The sequence below is a fragment of the Prionailurus viverrinus genome, chromosome A2, assembly GCF_022837055.1.
Source record: "Prionailurus viverrinus isolate Anna chromosome A2, UM_Priviv_1.0, whole genome shotgun sequence".
NCBI classification, from domain to species: domain Eukaryota; kingdom Metazoa; phylum Chordata; class Mammalia; order Carnivora; family Felidae; genus Prionailurus; species Prionailurus viverrinus.
In genome coordinates, this window is record NC_062562.1 from 77,109,364 (window position 1) to 77,123,867 (window position 14,504).

The 14,504-nt window shown below is 49.1% G+C and overlaps 1 protein-coding gene across 1 annotated transcript in view; it reads left to right on the plus strand.

The window, feature by feature from the left end:
• The first annotated feature begins 1,399 nt into the window (after positions 1-1,399).
• LAMB1 (laminin subunit beta 1) overlaps positions 1,400-14,504 on the plus strand; it is a 75,643-nt gene continuing 62,538 nt past the window's right edge. The window contains exons 1-4 of the mRNA XM_047832471.1: positions 1,400-1,970; positions 3,051-3,226; positions 5,581-5,716; positions 8,909-8,982. Of these exons, the coding sequence (XP_047688427.1) occupies positions 1,934-1,970; positions 3,051-3,226; positions 5,581-5,716; positions 8,909-8,982 (423 nt within the window). The 5' untranslated portion in view covers positions 1,400-1,933. The remainder of the gene's footprint in view (positions 1,971-3,050; positions 3,227-5,580; positions 5,717-8,908; positions 8,983-14,504) is intronic.

Here is a 14,504-nt window from a genome sequence, read left to right on the forward strand (position 1 = left end):
TGTTTACTCCTGAGAATGAGGTGAGAGCCTCAGGGCTGTAGGTAATTCTTTGCAATCTATGAGAAGACACTGACCAGGGAAAATGATCACCACTGAGTAGCAGGGAGGTCTTGTGAAAGAGGCAGAAGTGAATGATGCTTGCAGTACGGACGGATAAAAAACTAATAAGCAACTTTGACCCAGGGTATTAAGAGCTCCACAAGGGGAAAAGCATTTGCCTCTGAATGTTTTTTAATTAAGCTCTGAAGACACTCCGTTGCAAAATTAAACCCTCACAACAGCACCCGCTTTCTCTTGTGTTTTCAGGGCTGCCCAGCCAGCACCAAGGACCCTGGACGTTAGCTGGAGGCAAAAAAAAAAAAAAAAAAAAAAAAATCTCCAGAGGCTGCAACAGGGCAAGTGCTGATTTAGTGAATAATTAATGCATCACCAAGACCTGAGGCTCCTGCCTTCCTCAGCAGAAAGGAGGTTTATAAACCCATAAAGCAGCTTTACTTTGTGGTCTAATGATTAAACTTTCCCTGGGTCCTGTTTCATTGCAGCTAAGTTAAAAGCTGACCAACTAAACCCTTCTCTCTGGGGTAATTAAAAGCAAGCAAAATCTCCTGCCGGGACTACCAACTAACTGTACTCCCCTTATTCAGGGCACTTTTGCGAAAACCCCAGCTTTGACTCCATCCATCCACTGCTAAGGCAGCAGAATTGGGCCAGTTCACTGGAAGGGCGGCAGTCCCGCCGCCTGCCTCTCTTCCCGCCCCCCTCCCCAGCCCCCAGGACGTGGGCGAGCTCTGTTTACCCCTTATTCAACCAGACAGGTCGCACACAAGGCCATTAGAAGCCCTCTCTCCCCATAGAGTCCCTCTCTGGAATTGCCCAGGTGGCGCTTTGTGGAGACCCTGAAGGGGGTCTCATTCGTGGTTGAATCAACCCTGTCACGGTGAGATGGGAAACACGCTTCACCAGCAATAGTGTCGTTGGAGAAACGACCTTAATTAGAGCCATCGTCTGGATTTAGGTAAGTAGATTTTTTAAAACAGAATTAAACGGGCAATTCGATGCCGTGGCCACCTGGGTGGCAGGTGCAGAATAAATGTGCGCGCAAAGGAAGCCTAGGGAATAGCAGTTTCGTCGCCTCGCGTGGTGACATTAGAGACGTCGCGTCCAGCCCAAGCTTCGAGATCCCGGATTCCCTTCTTTGTAAGGCAACAAACCTGACAGGTCGACCCTCTTTCTAAAGGGTTAACCCGCCTTTCCCGGGAGCTCGGGGCGGGAGTTTGTGGCCCCGGGTACCCTTTCGTGACTCACCCCTTGCAAATGTAAACGCCCGAGTGCGCGGTAGGTCCCGCCGGGGAGGGGGTGGGGGTGTCTCTCGCCGCGATCCCGACACCTACCTCCGCCACCAGCCCAGACGCCTCCCGCCCCCCCGCGCTCCGGCAGGCGATGCGCACCCCGGGGTGGCCCCACCGGAGACCGGGAGAGCCTGACGCCCGCGGCCACCGCAGGCGCGGCCTTAAAACAAAAGAGGCGCCCCGGGAGGGTGGGACCCGGACCTCACCCCCTCCCCCCGGCGGTGGCCGCCCGCCCCCTCAGCCCCTGCTCTGCGTGTGCGCATGAGCGGAGGCGCCTCCCCCGGTTCCTCCCAAGGCTAAACTTTCTAATTCCCTTCTTTGGGCTCGGGGCTGCGGGGAGAGCGCTCGCACCGCCCGGGCAGGAGGACATAGTGGCTGAGCGCTTTTTCCCCTCCGACCCCCCGCTTCCGTGGGAGCGGCAGGAAATGGAAGGGCCCCTCTCCTCTCTCTGAACAGTTGCTCTCTCTTTTTGTGTTTCTTTCCTCCACCTCTCCAGAAGGGAAGACGGGGAAAGCGGGCAGGCGGCTCGGCGGGTGCGTTCTCCCCTCCTCCGCCGTGTCCCCTCGGCTGTGCAGGGACTAGCCATGGGGCTGCTCCAGGTGTTCGCTTTCAGTTTCTTAGGTAATTGCGCCGCGGCGGTGGGGAGAGGAGTGGGCTTGGGAAGAAACCCCACAAGCCGTTGGACCCGGCTTCGCGGGAGCCTGGGGGCGGGGGGCGGGAGAGGGGCTGGGGTGGGAATCGCGCCCCGGGATTAAACGCCAGCGCCCTCCTTGGCGGCTGAGGACTGCGCGCGAGGATCGCCGCGGACCCGCATCCCCGAGGCTGGGTGCCCAGAACTGGGGATCCGCGGCCCCTGCTCGGGCTTTGCACCTTTGGCGTGTTCACCGTGGGTCTCTCCACTGCGGGGGGCGGGGGGCAGGCTGCCTGGGATGGGTTTGGGGGCTCGCCGCGGGGGGCTCCCCTGGAGCCCTTTTCCCAGCTAAGTGCCCAAGCTGAGCACAGGCTTAGTCTTGGGAACTGACTGGGGCCATGTGGCTTCAATTAACCATCGCTGTTTGCCCCCGGATGGCGCCAGAAACAGCTGGGCCGGGTGCTTCCCTGGAATGACGAAGCGTTGAAGCCACTCCAAAGCCACAGGGACTGTTCACTCACCCCTTGCTCGGGAAAGCGGCGCCCCCTGCAAGTCCCACCACCTCGCCCCCAACTGAGCGCCCGGGACCCCCCAAGCGTGCATGCACACACATCCGTGACCCCACACTCACAGATCTGGCATGCACACTCACGGTTTCACACTGAGGGTGCACAGGCTGCCGCACGCACGAGGTCCATACACGCACCCACCTACTCGCATGCACATAGGCAGTTAGTCTGTCGCCTCCCCGCACACAGGTCCAGGCACAGGCACGTCAAGGTGGCTGGCCTGCACATCTACCTTTTGTGACCAGAGCTGCTTGCCCGGGACGGATGAGGGTCTCCCGGGAATGATCTGGGCTGCTGGACAAATTTGACATCATGTCTCTTTCCGAACCCTCTCCACGTCCTGGCCTCTCCCGCGTTCATCTTTCCATTGTGCCTCTATTCTGTGCTTTCTGCTTTCTTCTGAACCTACTCTCTTCCCGCCCCTGTTTGTTCCTTTCGCTTGGGCTCGCCCCCGGCTTGTGCCCTCCTCCCCACCTCCCCTGTCGCCTGCCCTTTCCACAGCCCTGTGCGGAGCCCAAGTGCGCGCTCAAGAACCCGAATTCAGCTACGGCTGCGCGGAGGGCAGCTGCTACCCCGCCACTGGCGACCTTCTCATCGGCCGAGCACAAAAGCTCTCGGTGACCTCGACGTGCGGGCTGCACAAGCCTGAGCCCTACTGTATTGTCAGCCACCTCCAGGTGAGGGCAGAGGTCCCAGCCCTAGGCTTTGCGCGCGCGCGCACGCGCGCGCCTCCTCCAGTCCAGACCAGAGGGGCCGGGCGCTGGGGACTCCACATCCTGCCAGCTATCCAGATAGGAAGCGCGGCCAGTCGGGGAGTCCCGGGATTAGATGGGTTGCTCGCCCTTTTTTGCTCCATCTCCGTTTGCACAGTTGCATCCGCCATACATTTCCTGCCGCCTCCACCGCCCGCATAGTCCCTATGGAAAGTCAGGACCTCCCGGACCTGGCCCCTGCCCGGGATCCTGACCCCAGGCCTCCAGAAGTCTCCACTGTTGTTGTTTTGTGATCTGTCCTCCTTGGAAATGTGCATAAGAGATAGTCCATCATCTCTTTCTTAGACTGAGTAGTGATCATGGGTTTTTCCTAAGTCTTGCGCTTGCGGGAGGGGTATTGTAGCACTGACAGATGTCTTGTGAGGTCACTCTAGCCACTGAACCTAATATTTTCTGGTGTGGTGCTGTTCCCATCTATCCTCCAGTAGATACTTTTTCAAATGCCCTGGTTGCCATGGCACCCTGGTAGAGGAGGACCAAAATGAAATTTCAGGGTGTCCTTTCTAAAAGTAGGCCTAGATCTTAGATTTCAAAAGTCCTATTTTTAAAAAGTCCAAACTAATTTTAAAAGAAGACAAAGCATAAGCTACCTAGAATCAGAAGCCTTTTCCTTGATTTTTTTTTTTTTTTTTTTAAGTATGCGGATATTTCTGGCCTCGAGAGCAAGCCAAAGGCGGGCTAGTCTCACATGCAGGGCAAGGGCCAGAGGCAATTGCTATAATTTTGGCCCATCCGCCTACCTGTACACCTGCCCTTTGGGAAAAGGATGATGTCCTACGGTTTGCACCACAGATGCCTTAAAATGGAGTCACTTTTCCAAAGCAGAAAGGGAGCCCATTCTGTAGACCTGATAAATTAAACCAGAGGAATGTGGTCAAGTGGATTCCGCTCATTTGCTTCCAGGTTTATACAGAGATGTCTAGACTGTTTCCTCCTGATTAGAAGGGTGGCTATAATTAACCTTTTTTTTTTTTTAAGTTCTGGTAATTGTTCTCCAGTATTAGTTTTCTTGACTACAAGTTAATGAAGGCCGTTGATGTTACCTTTTCTAATATTAGCATGTAAATTTTACCTAAAATATTATGTTAACATTCACCTCAGAGGCGAGGACATCCTGTAAATGAGTCACCAGATTCTGAGACCGGCTTTGACCAGAATGAGAATTGAACTGTTTGTCTTACAGGCCAGCCAGAGCTAAACTCTCTGGTTTACGTGATTAGCCGTGAAAGCGTGGAGTGCTCTCTGTAGATACCAGAGCCGAGAGAAAGGGCCTGGGTGTGCACTTTTCTCAAGCATTTAATGGGTCTGAAAACTGAGGCAGGAATCTTAAGTATTTTGTCCAGTATTTGGTCCCATTGCATTCCTGACTTCTGTTCCCTCTCTTTGTCTTAGTACATCTCACTAGTCCCTAAATCCTTTGGGGAGGAAGGTGATAACTAATAGCTAACTAAATACAAACATAAGAGTCCAGTCCGTGGGTATTGTCCTCCTCACAATATCACCCCTGCTTAAATGTTGTTCGTGAGGTGTATGTGGACCTCTGTGGGTGCCCGTCTTAGTGCATGTTGGCCTTGTGTGAGTTGGTCTGTTTATAGTGGGTTCACCCCGGCAGGTACCCACTTCCCCAATATCCTGAGTAGTTTGTAGATGTTCCCTACAAGCTGCCACCCTTGATTCACTGCTGGGGCAGCGCAGAGGCTCGGAAAACTGATTCTGTATTTCCCAAAGCTTCTTAAATACATTCGCCTAACACTTGGCCTCTGCATTATGTTGGTTTTAGAAAATCAGGCTGCGTGAGTTGTTTTTTTTTTTTTCCTTTCATTTTTCAGTTTGCTTTAGAGCATGTCAGCAAAAATTTTCTAATACCTCTTCCACATCTCGCTTTAAGTGTAAGCTTCTCTAGCTATTATTCATTGAGATGAAGGCTTAGGCCTAGAAATTTCATTTTGATTCAAGTACTAGCTTGTGGAAACAATGCCTTCTTTTACTTTTGACCTTGAATTTACAAGAGTGGAGGAAGTTTTCAGGAGTAATTCATACTCCATGAGTTAAAAAGTGGAAGGCATATTATATGGCATGTAAGTAATTTGGACACATTCATTGTTCTTGAAGCAAGCACGTTTGATTTTTGTATTGTGGGCTTGATTTTTGGTGTGTGTGTGGGGGGGGGGGGGAGAGAGAGAGAGAGAGAGAGAGAGAGAGAGAGAGAGAAAGAGAGAGATTGCTTCCTATACTCATGAAACTAACTTTGCTTTCAGGAGGACAAAAAATGCTTCATATGCAATTCACAAGATCCTTATCATGAGACCCTCAATCCTGACAGTCATCTCATTGAAAATGTGGTCACTACATTTGCTCCAAACCGCCTTAAGATTTGGTGGCAATCCGAAAATGGTATGTGGTTGGTGTGGGAAGTTCTGTAGAGTGAGATTGGTCACCTGGAAGGGGCTCGCAGGCTCCTGGGTATTTGTAATCTCGATTGATTTCTCTGCCCTGTAATTATGGTCTTTGGCAGATTTACTGCCTGAAGCACTAACTTCTCATGGTAAAATCTGATCCTCCTTCCTGAAGCATGCACTTTCTATAAGAAAGCAGTCTTTCATGCTGGACCAAAGGGATATTTCCTGGTCCTTACCCTGAGGGGAGACTTTACAGGGGCAGGGTGTATCGGGAGGATGGGGCCGGGGTGGGGGGAGACGCTGCGCTATTTCAGGCCCTTAATCTTCCCCAAAATAGAGCATCTTTCTTTGGGATCAACCCCAAAAGAAAGGGCAGAATCAGCCCCCACTTCTACCAACACCTTCCTTCCATCTCGAGAAAATTCAGTAATAGTACTGTGAAGCAGCACTAAATCTAAATTTTCAATGACTCTGTCAACATGGATATGACCCCAACTCAATTCCTTTAGTGAGTATGGGAATTCAGCCCTTTTTCCTTCCTTTGCCTTTTGGGTTTGGGTTTAGTAAATTCATTAAACTTGATGTTTCACCGGGAAACTAAGCCCAAATTAGTTTTGCATTGCACTTAGTTTCACCGGGAAACTAAGCCCAAATTAGTTTTGCATTTGTTTCAAACTTGAAGACTGAACTTTAGGAAATAAAGGTAGAGTTCTTGTGTCTCTTAATTAACAGTGGACCATTAGATCTTTCAAAAGAGTATGAGAATTTTGGCTGTCAAAGAAGTGAACCTAGGGATGGTCATAGAAAGCATCGACTGTGCTAGATCTTTTTATTATATGCCCTACGCCTGGGACATTTTCAGATGTTTGCCATCATTTAACATTCTGTAAAGAGGAACTCCCTTAATACACTTCTTTGTCATTAATTATGAAGTTACACATGCTTTCTAGAAAACTGTTGGTTTCTAGGGAGGATTGATTATTGGTCAGCCATGGGACTGCATAGGTTACCAGACTGAGACAGGCTGGTCCTTAGAAAGCATGTAGATTAGAGCCTTATCAATTCTTTTAGGAGGTTATCTTTGTTCAGTGTGAAAGAGAAGGTTCTATAAATCTGTACCTAAGTCACAGAGGACTTCTGAAATAGCATAGAACTTATTCCAAACAGGGAGCGGGAGCATGTCCTGACTGCCCACATTCTTCCAGTGAAATGAAAAGACAATTAGAAGGATGCTTCCAAAAAAATTAAAAGTAAAAGTTAAAAAAAAGAATGCCTCAACGTTAGTATCAAGTTGATAGACGGTAAAGTTGTTCATCATGTGCTGTCATTCTAGAGAAGGGTTTTTCTTGGTTATGTCAGGACTTCATCAATTTCTGCAACTTTGAATTTGTTGGACGAGAGAGTCCCAAATGTCAGAAGGAAGGGATCTTCAAGTAGAGGGGCTTGTGTTGTCTGTCACAAGAGATCAGATGATGTTGGGCTGGAGTTTGGTCTTCCGAAAGTCAGACTGATGAGTACTGTCCCCTCCGTGTTGTCTGATAACTCACCGTTGGGGATGTTCTTTATGGATGTGAGTTTATCCATTTTCTGTGGGTTTTGTCCAGTGTCCTGGTGGCATTAAATTATCGGTGCTCAGGCATAGAAACAGGGTTGGCGTGTACAGCTACTTTTCACTTACCCTTCCTAACGATCTATTTCTAGGTCGGACAGAAGTCAAATACTCTGTAGAAGAATGATCTGGTTTCTTTTCTCTGTGGATTTTTCTTCCCATATTGAAACACACATGCGCGGGCGCTCGCGTGCGCGCACACACACACACACACACATATAAACTTTACTGCTTTTATCAGGTTATAAATCTAAAGTGGAATGTGCTTTTAGTGTACCCATTGTAGCATATTTTCTTACATTGCAGAAATGGTACTGGTCCTGTTGGTACTTTACGTTATCTTTTGTTATCTCTTCATTTTGAACAAATCTCGCAGGTTTTTAAAAGCCTGGGAGAGAAGAGCTGCGTAGTTGCTTAGCTAACATTTCACTCAGAAATGTCCAGAGTAGGTTTATAAGACGGTTCTTTTTAATAAGTTAGATAAGGTTAGTTAGTATGATTATAATGTTTTTCTTTAACATTCCAACTAACTCATATCCGTTTCAGTGACCACCCCCCCACCCCCCACAATTGCCTTGGCGGTTTTCCAGTGGGAGAGTTTATTTCAAAAGTCCTACTGATTTCCTGAAACTACACCAGCCTGTGACATGATTCATTCTGACACATTCCTGTCTTCCTGCAGTTAAGACTTCTTAGGCTCTAGAAGGTGGACCCCTAAAGTGCTCTCAAGCACAGGAAAGGGGGAAATGCTCTCCTTTAGCAAACAGGTGGGCTTGAGGGCCCAAGATGAGAGAGGGGGTCCTTTCTATCTCTGGAATTCCAGTGGTCTTTTCTGTGTGGCGGGACTGACCGACCCTCAGGGGACTCAGGGGACGGCGCAAAGGCTCATTTGTTTGTTCAGGCTTTCCCCTGAAAGGGAAGACGCTAGTATTTGTTCTGGGCCAGTTTATTTATTTGGCCGATTCTTTGTCTCTGGCATTGTTTTTTCGGTTGTGGCGATGCATCCAAAGGCTTCCCCATCAGGGATAACGTCTTTCTAAATGGGAGTGTAAGTAACAGACGCGGTAGGCTCTGATTTTCTTTGCTGCTGCATAAAAAAAAGGAATATTTGTATTCCCCCCCCCACCCCACCCCACCCCACCCCTGCCAGGAGGATTAAGTCCCCTGCTTTAGGCTGCAAACTGAACCCCTGCTGTGCACAGGAAGCGGACCCCTTCCTTCCCCCCTTGGAGAGTCCCTTGGCTTAGATTTGGAAGATGTTTTACTTTGTCCTAAGCAGAAGCTGTCTTTCTTGACAGCAACTCCAGGCTTCCCGCCAGGTGTCTTGTTCCGGTGAGCAGAGTCCATATGTGGAGCTCCAGAATGAGTTGAGGAAAACTGAAGGTTCATTCTGGCCCGGGCCTCCCTGCCTAAGCCAAGACCAAGGGGTCTTGTCTTCAGCCTCACTGTCAGATAGAGCGCCGAGAGGGGTTCTGTGCAGGGCATAAAGAGAATTCAAGAAAAATACTCCCGACCGTTCACAGATGTTCCTGTTTTCCTTACTATTTCCTTTTTGAATTTTGAAAAAATCTCCTATAGGCGTGGAAAACGTAACTATCCAACTGGATCTGGAAGCAGAATTCCATTTTACTCATCTCATAATGACTTTCAAGGTAAGGAATTCATAACTTTCTCGCAAATGACACGTTGAGAGCGCTGTGTAATTCCCTTTTCGGTATGGATGTCTGTTGTGAGTTGGCCTCAGTGGGAACTTAAATATTATTGTTGCCGTAAATTGGGATAATTGATCAGCTTTTTAAAGATGGACATGAATAACCATGTTTAACAAATACTCAATCTTTGTGGCAAGAAGGAGAGAGAGAGCCACTATTCTAAGGTAATTCAACTGTAAACTTTTAATTAGATCTCGTTTTATTTCCCCACGGAGAGAGGCAGCTTTGACTCTCTCCCAAACCACAATAAAACATCTGGAGAGTAAATCCTGGATCCCTTGTGTCGATGTTTTAATGCTGAGCTTGGTAACTGAAAAGGAAGTGCATTATCTTTAGTTTTCAAGGTTTTGCAAAAGTTGTGGGAACGGTTTTACAGTTCCTTAAGAAATGTGTATGCCTTCTTAAATGTGCATTTTTCGCATCCTTTTTCTTTTAGAGATGTAAAATGACTCCAGGGCTAGGGAATTTCTCTGTACAAAGTCCCTTTGTTTCTTCATAAGCAGCTGCCTGGAAATGACCGACTTCACATGGCTTAAAGTACATGTTGATGCACATAAAACCCATAATTTACTTATGGCTTCTCAGATTAAAATCACTTTTGAGTGGGCTTGGGTTGGAGTTGGGGGCCTTATCTGTACCCCGTCAGGTTAGGAAAAGGTGCCAGGGAAAGATTTAGCATGTGGGCAGGTAGCCACAAAAGTCCCACCGTGTCCTCCACCAAAGCCTGGGAGGCCAAGAGCACAGGTGGGCGTGGAAGTCCAAATATGACAGGAAGGATGTAGACTGCTGGTTCCCAGGCCTGAGCCCCTCTCCTCAGTCCCCCGCCCAGAAGTGCTGTTGCTGCTGGGGAGGAAGGTTTATACTGTGACATCGGATACTGGCAGAGAGGTTGGGGGGCTTTCCCTAGGCAACTCGACACTATGCCCCCTCCCGTCATTGACCATGCCCTCTGCTTGGTGGTTAGAAGCAAAACTCAACCACGCATGAGGATGTTGCCTTCATGTTATGTGACACCTAAAAATACACAAAACTATCATTATTCGTGTTGATGGTCCTGGCTTTTCCTTTGGAAAGGGTGTCTGTTCACATACGTGGGAAGTTCTGAGTTTGCTTACATCCAAGTCCTTTGGGTACATACTCTGTCATTACTCATCCAACTGAGTACAGTGGGCCATCGATGAAATTCTGCATCGATGAATTCTGCATCGATGAAATGCTGAAGATAAAACAGGAGGCAGGGGGGCTGTACTCAGACGAGAAGAATAGGTACAGGTTGTCAGACTGTCGTTAGTGAGAGAGAATTCAACCTCTGGGCTTTAGATCCTGTGCGAAAAGCAACATCTATGGGGTTGGACAGACTTGGAGATAAATCCTCATCCTGCCCCTTATTGGCACATGTGGCCAGAACTTTGGCTTCCTCTTCGGAAGGGAGAGTGGGAAGAATAAGAACACCTACATTCGAGGGCCGTGTGACCTTGCCCTCTGCTCTGGAATAGGCATAATCTTGCCACCTGGCACATGATGGGAATATGATCGCTTTTCTCTCTGCTGATGCTTGGCAGGTAGTGATTGCTCTACAAATATTTACTGAATGAATACATGCATAAAGGAATTCAGCTGTCTTCTGTTTGTAAGAAACTGCCCCGGGGGGGCGAACGACACTTGCAGATAACTTACATCACGAATGTGCTAAGAGCTCTAGCAGAAGTTCAGACGATTGCGATGTGCGGTAGGAGCACCGAGGACGGGGAGAGTAATCTTAGCCTGGGATAAAGCAGAAAGCTTCATCAGGAGCGGTCTGGGACTGTGTGTGACCTGGGCCAGGAAGGGTGAGCAGGATCTCAGTGGGAGGAGGTGGAAGAAAAGCCGTTCTTGGCAGAGGAAACCGTCTGAGAGCAAAGCTCTGGTGGTGGACAGTTCAGGCAGAGTTTGTTCAGCGTAGATTAGCCTTGAGCTCAGGGCAGTGAGGGGGAAAGGGAAGTAAGGTTACATACAATCAGAAAGTCCCCGGCTGCTGGCTGAGGGGTGTTAATTATATAGGAAACAGGGAGCCGCTGACAAGGAAATGAGACTGGATTTCAGGAAGATGGCCAAGGCGAAATACAGAGGAGGGCGTGGGACAGTGAGAACCGACGGTGCGTGGGGAGGCCCTTGTTGAGGTCTGTGCTAATGGGGGGCTCACCTGAGAGGGTGCTGGTGTTAATGCAGAGCCGGGCCTGATTCTCAAGTAGGAGGGAACCACCCCAGCAACCCAGGCGTCCTGGAAGTATTACCAGAAAAGCTTTTGCAAATCACGTATATGCCCTTGGTGCCAGCTCTGTTACCTGCCACTGATAATGCCTTTGAGAATCATTGCCCACTTTCCATGGGAGTCGTCAGTTGGACCCTCTGGGATCAAAGTTCAGCCACGGGGGCGCCTGGGTGGCTCAGTGGGTTAAGCGTCCAACTTTGGCTGGTTAAGTGTCATGATCTCACGGCTCATGAGTTGGAGCCCCGCGTCGGGCTCTGTGTGGACAGTTCGGAGCCTGGAGCCTGCTTCAGATTCTGTGTCTCCCTCTCTGTCCATCCCCTGCTTGCACTCTGCCTCCTCCTCCCTCTCTCAAAAATAAATAAACGTTAAAAATAAAAAAAAAAAAAAAGGTTCAGCCCCGAATTGGGGGAAGATGAGAAGCAGAGCAGTGGAAGGGAGAGCAGGAAAGGGGTGAATCCAAGATCACTTGGATGTCCAAGCTGAGCAGGCGGGAGGGTGGTGATAGAGTGACAGTGGCGAGACGGGGGTGGGGGGGGTGGGAGTTGTGAAGAACACCACCCGTGGAGTGGCCGTGGAGATGGCTGCTTGCTAAGTGGACTGGGTTTTCATGGGCTAGCGAAGCTCATGTAATGTATACACGGTTTGCTTTTGTAGACAGCCAGATGTTTCCAGAATCGTAGCGCTTCTGCTTAGTAGACGTTCAGAGGTGGCAGGGCGCCTGGGTGCCTCAGTCGGTTCAGCACCTGATTTTGGCTCAGGTCATGATCTCGCGGTTAGTGAGTTCGAGCCCCGGGTCGGGCTCACTGCTGTCAGCACAAAGCCTGTTTGGGATCCTCTGTCTTCTCTCTCTCTACCTCTACCCCGCTCACACTCTCTCTCTCTCTCAAAAATAAATAACGTTAAAAAAAAATTAAAGGGGTGCCTGGGTGGCTCAGTCAGTTAAGCGTCGGACTTCAGCTCAGGTCATGATCTCCCAGTTCGTGAGTTCAAGCTCCGTGTCGGGCTCTGGGCTGACAGCTCAGAGCCTGGAGCCTGCTTCGGATTCTGTGTCTTCCCTTCTCTTTGCACCTCCCCTGCTCGAGCTCTGTCTCCTTCTCTCTTTCTCTCTTTCTCTCTCAAAAATAAGTAAACATTAAAAAAATTATAAAAAATTAAAATAAACATTAAAAAAAATCAGAGGTGGCCATGCACCAGTATAAGTCCTGAGCACGTTGGAGACTCAGGGAGGAGTGGGAAGGGCCTCCATTCTCTACATAGAAGTGTTGTGCTGGTTTCCAACAGCTCTGGAAATCCACAGGAAATTGGATAATTCTTCAGTGACCCTTTGGGACTCAGGAGTTTCCAGAAGGGAGGGAGAGAAAGCACAGCCAGAACTGCCTGTAAGGCTTTTCCTCTCTGCTCCCTTGTGACACAGAGACATTAGGCTAGTCTGTCCCCAGATGTCACCACCCAGAGGCAGATCTCATGGTGAGTTTGTCTTGGCTAACTTAGTGATTGGGGTTTTTCTCCCCCCCGCCCCCTTACTTTCAAATTCTTCATCTCATGCCCTGGAGTTGAATAAAGTATCCTTTTCTTCTATTCCTGAATAAGTAAAAAAGTAAAAATTCAAGCACCTAGTAAGTGAGTAAGTCAAAGAGTCTGTCAAAATGTGACCTTTCATTTTCTTAACCCTTGTCTCCTTTTTGTTTTTTTTAACGTTTATTTATTTTTGAAGGAGAGAGAGAGAGAGACAGAGCATGAGCTAGGGAGGGGCAGAGACAGAGGGAGACACAGAATCCAAAGCAGGCTCCAGGCTCGGAGCTGTCAGCACAGAGCCCGACACGGGGCTCAAACTCATGAACCGGCTCATGAACCGGGAGATCATGACCTGAGCCGAAGTCGGACGCTTATCCAGCTGAGCCACGCAGGCGCCCCACCCATGTCTCCTTTTATCAGTGAAGAAGACCATCAGGATTATTAAGGAAGGCAAAGTATGTCTGGGGATATACGAGTTTCACCATTAGTGATCACTCCGATTTCTCTCCAACATTGGTTTTAACTCGGAGGTGAGCGTGTGTCCGGGATGGGTTTGTTCAGCCGGCTCACCTGGCCTGTTCTCCCTCCGCCATAATGTGCCGTCCATCTCCCAGGTGCACGTACCCCCTTCTGTGGCATCGAGGCCTGTGCCCAATGGTAGTGCTCATTCTGCTTCATCTCTTATTTACAGCTCACCCCCTCCACCACACCCTCCGAAATCTCTGTCCTGCCTCAGTTTCCAGGATTCTTGTCTTTTTACTCTTTCCTCTCTGACCTCCATTTGTCAGCCTGCTATTATGCTATGAGCCAGTGTGGCAGAAAGATGGGTTTGGGCCAAGTTCAACGTGGACTGGGATCTAAGCTCTGCCTTTAGGTAGCAGGTCAGTTAAGGTGTCTGAGCCTCTTTCCTCATCTGTAGGAAAAGTGTGTCGTGAGGGTATATTAGTCTCCGAGGGCGGCCATAACAAAGCACCACAGACTCAGTGGCTTAAACAACAGAAATGTATTGTCTCATGGCTCTGGAGGCTTGATGTCTAAGACTGAACTGTGGGCAGAGTTGGTTTCTCCTGTGGCCTCAGTCTTTCCTTGGTGTGTAGATGGCTGTCTTTATCTTCACATGGTCTTGCCTTGTACATTTCCATCTCCTAATTCCTTCTCCTTAGAAGGACACCAGTCACATGGGATTTGGGTGGACTCTAAGCCCTCATTTTACTTTAATTGATCCTTCAGAGAGCCTGTCTCCAAATACAATCACATTCTGAGATCTTGGGGGTTGGGTCTTCAACATAAGAAGTTGGGGGGATGCCGTTCGGCCCATAACAGAAGGTTATGACATAATGGAATTAAAGCTCCAGGCACCACTCTCCTTCTTTGTCGAGTCCCGTGTGGATGCATTTTCTGGAGCAATGATTGCAGCTCCTTCATCTTGCCCTTTGCTCTCTGGGAGGACATTCTACCCTCTATATTTGGAGGTGTCAAGTGTTTTATGCCAACAGTGATTTCCAGATCCACGGTTCAAGCTCCGTTCACGCAGCTGGGTGCCAGACCACTGTTTCCAGTTGTCTGTCCAGTGGGTGTCCCCTCACATGTAGCTAGTCCAAAACCAAATGGCTTCTTTCTCTTCTGTGGCTTTGCTCTTAACCACAGTTGCCCCCGCTACTCAAACTCAAGCACCCGTGGTTCTTTCCTCTCCATC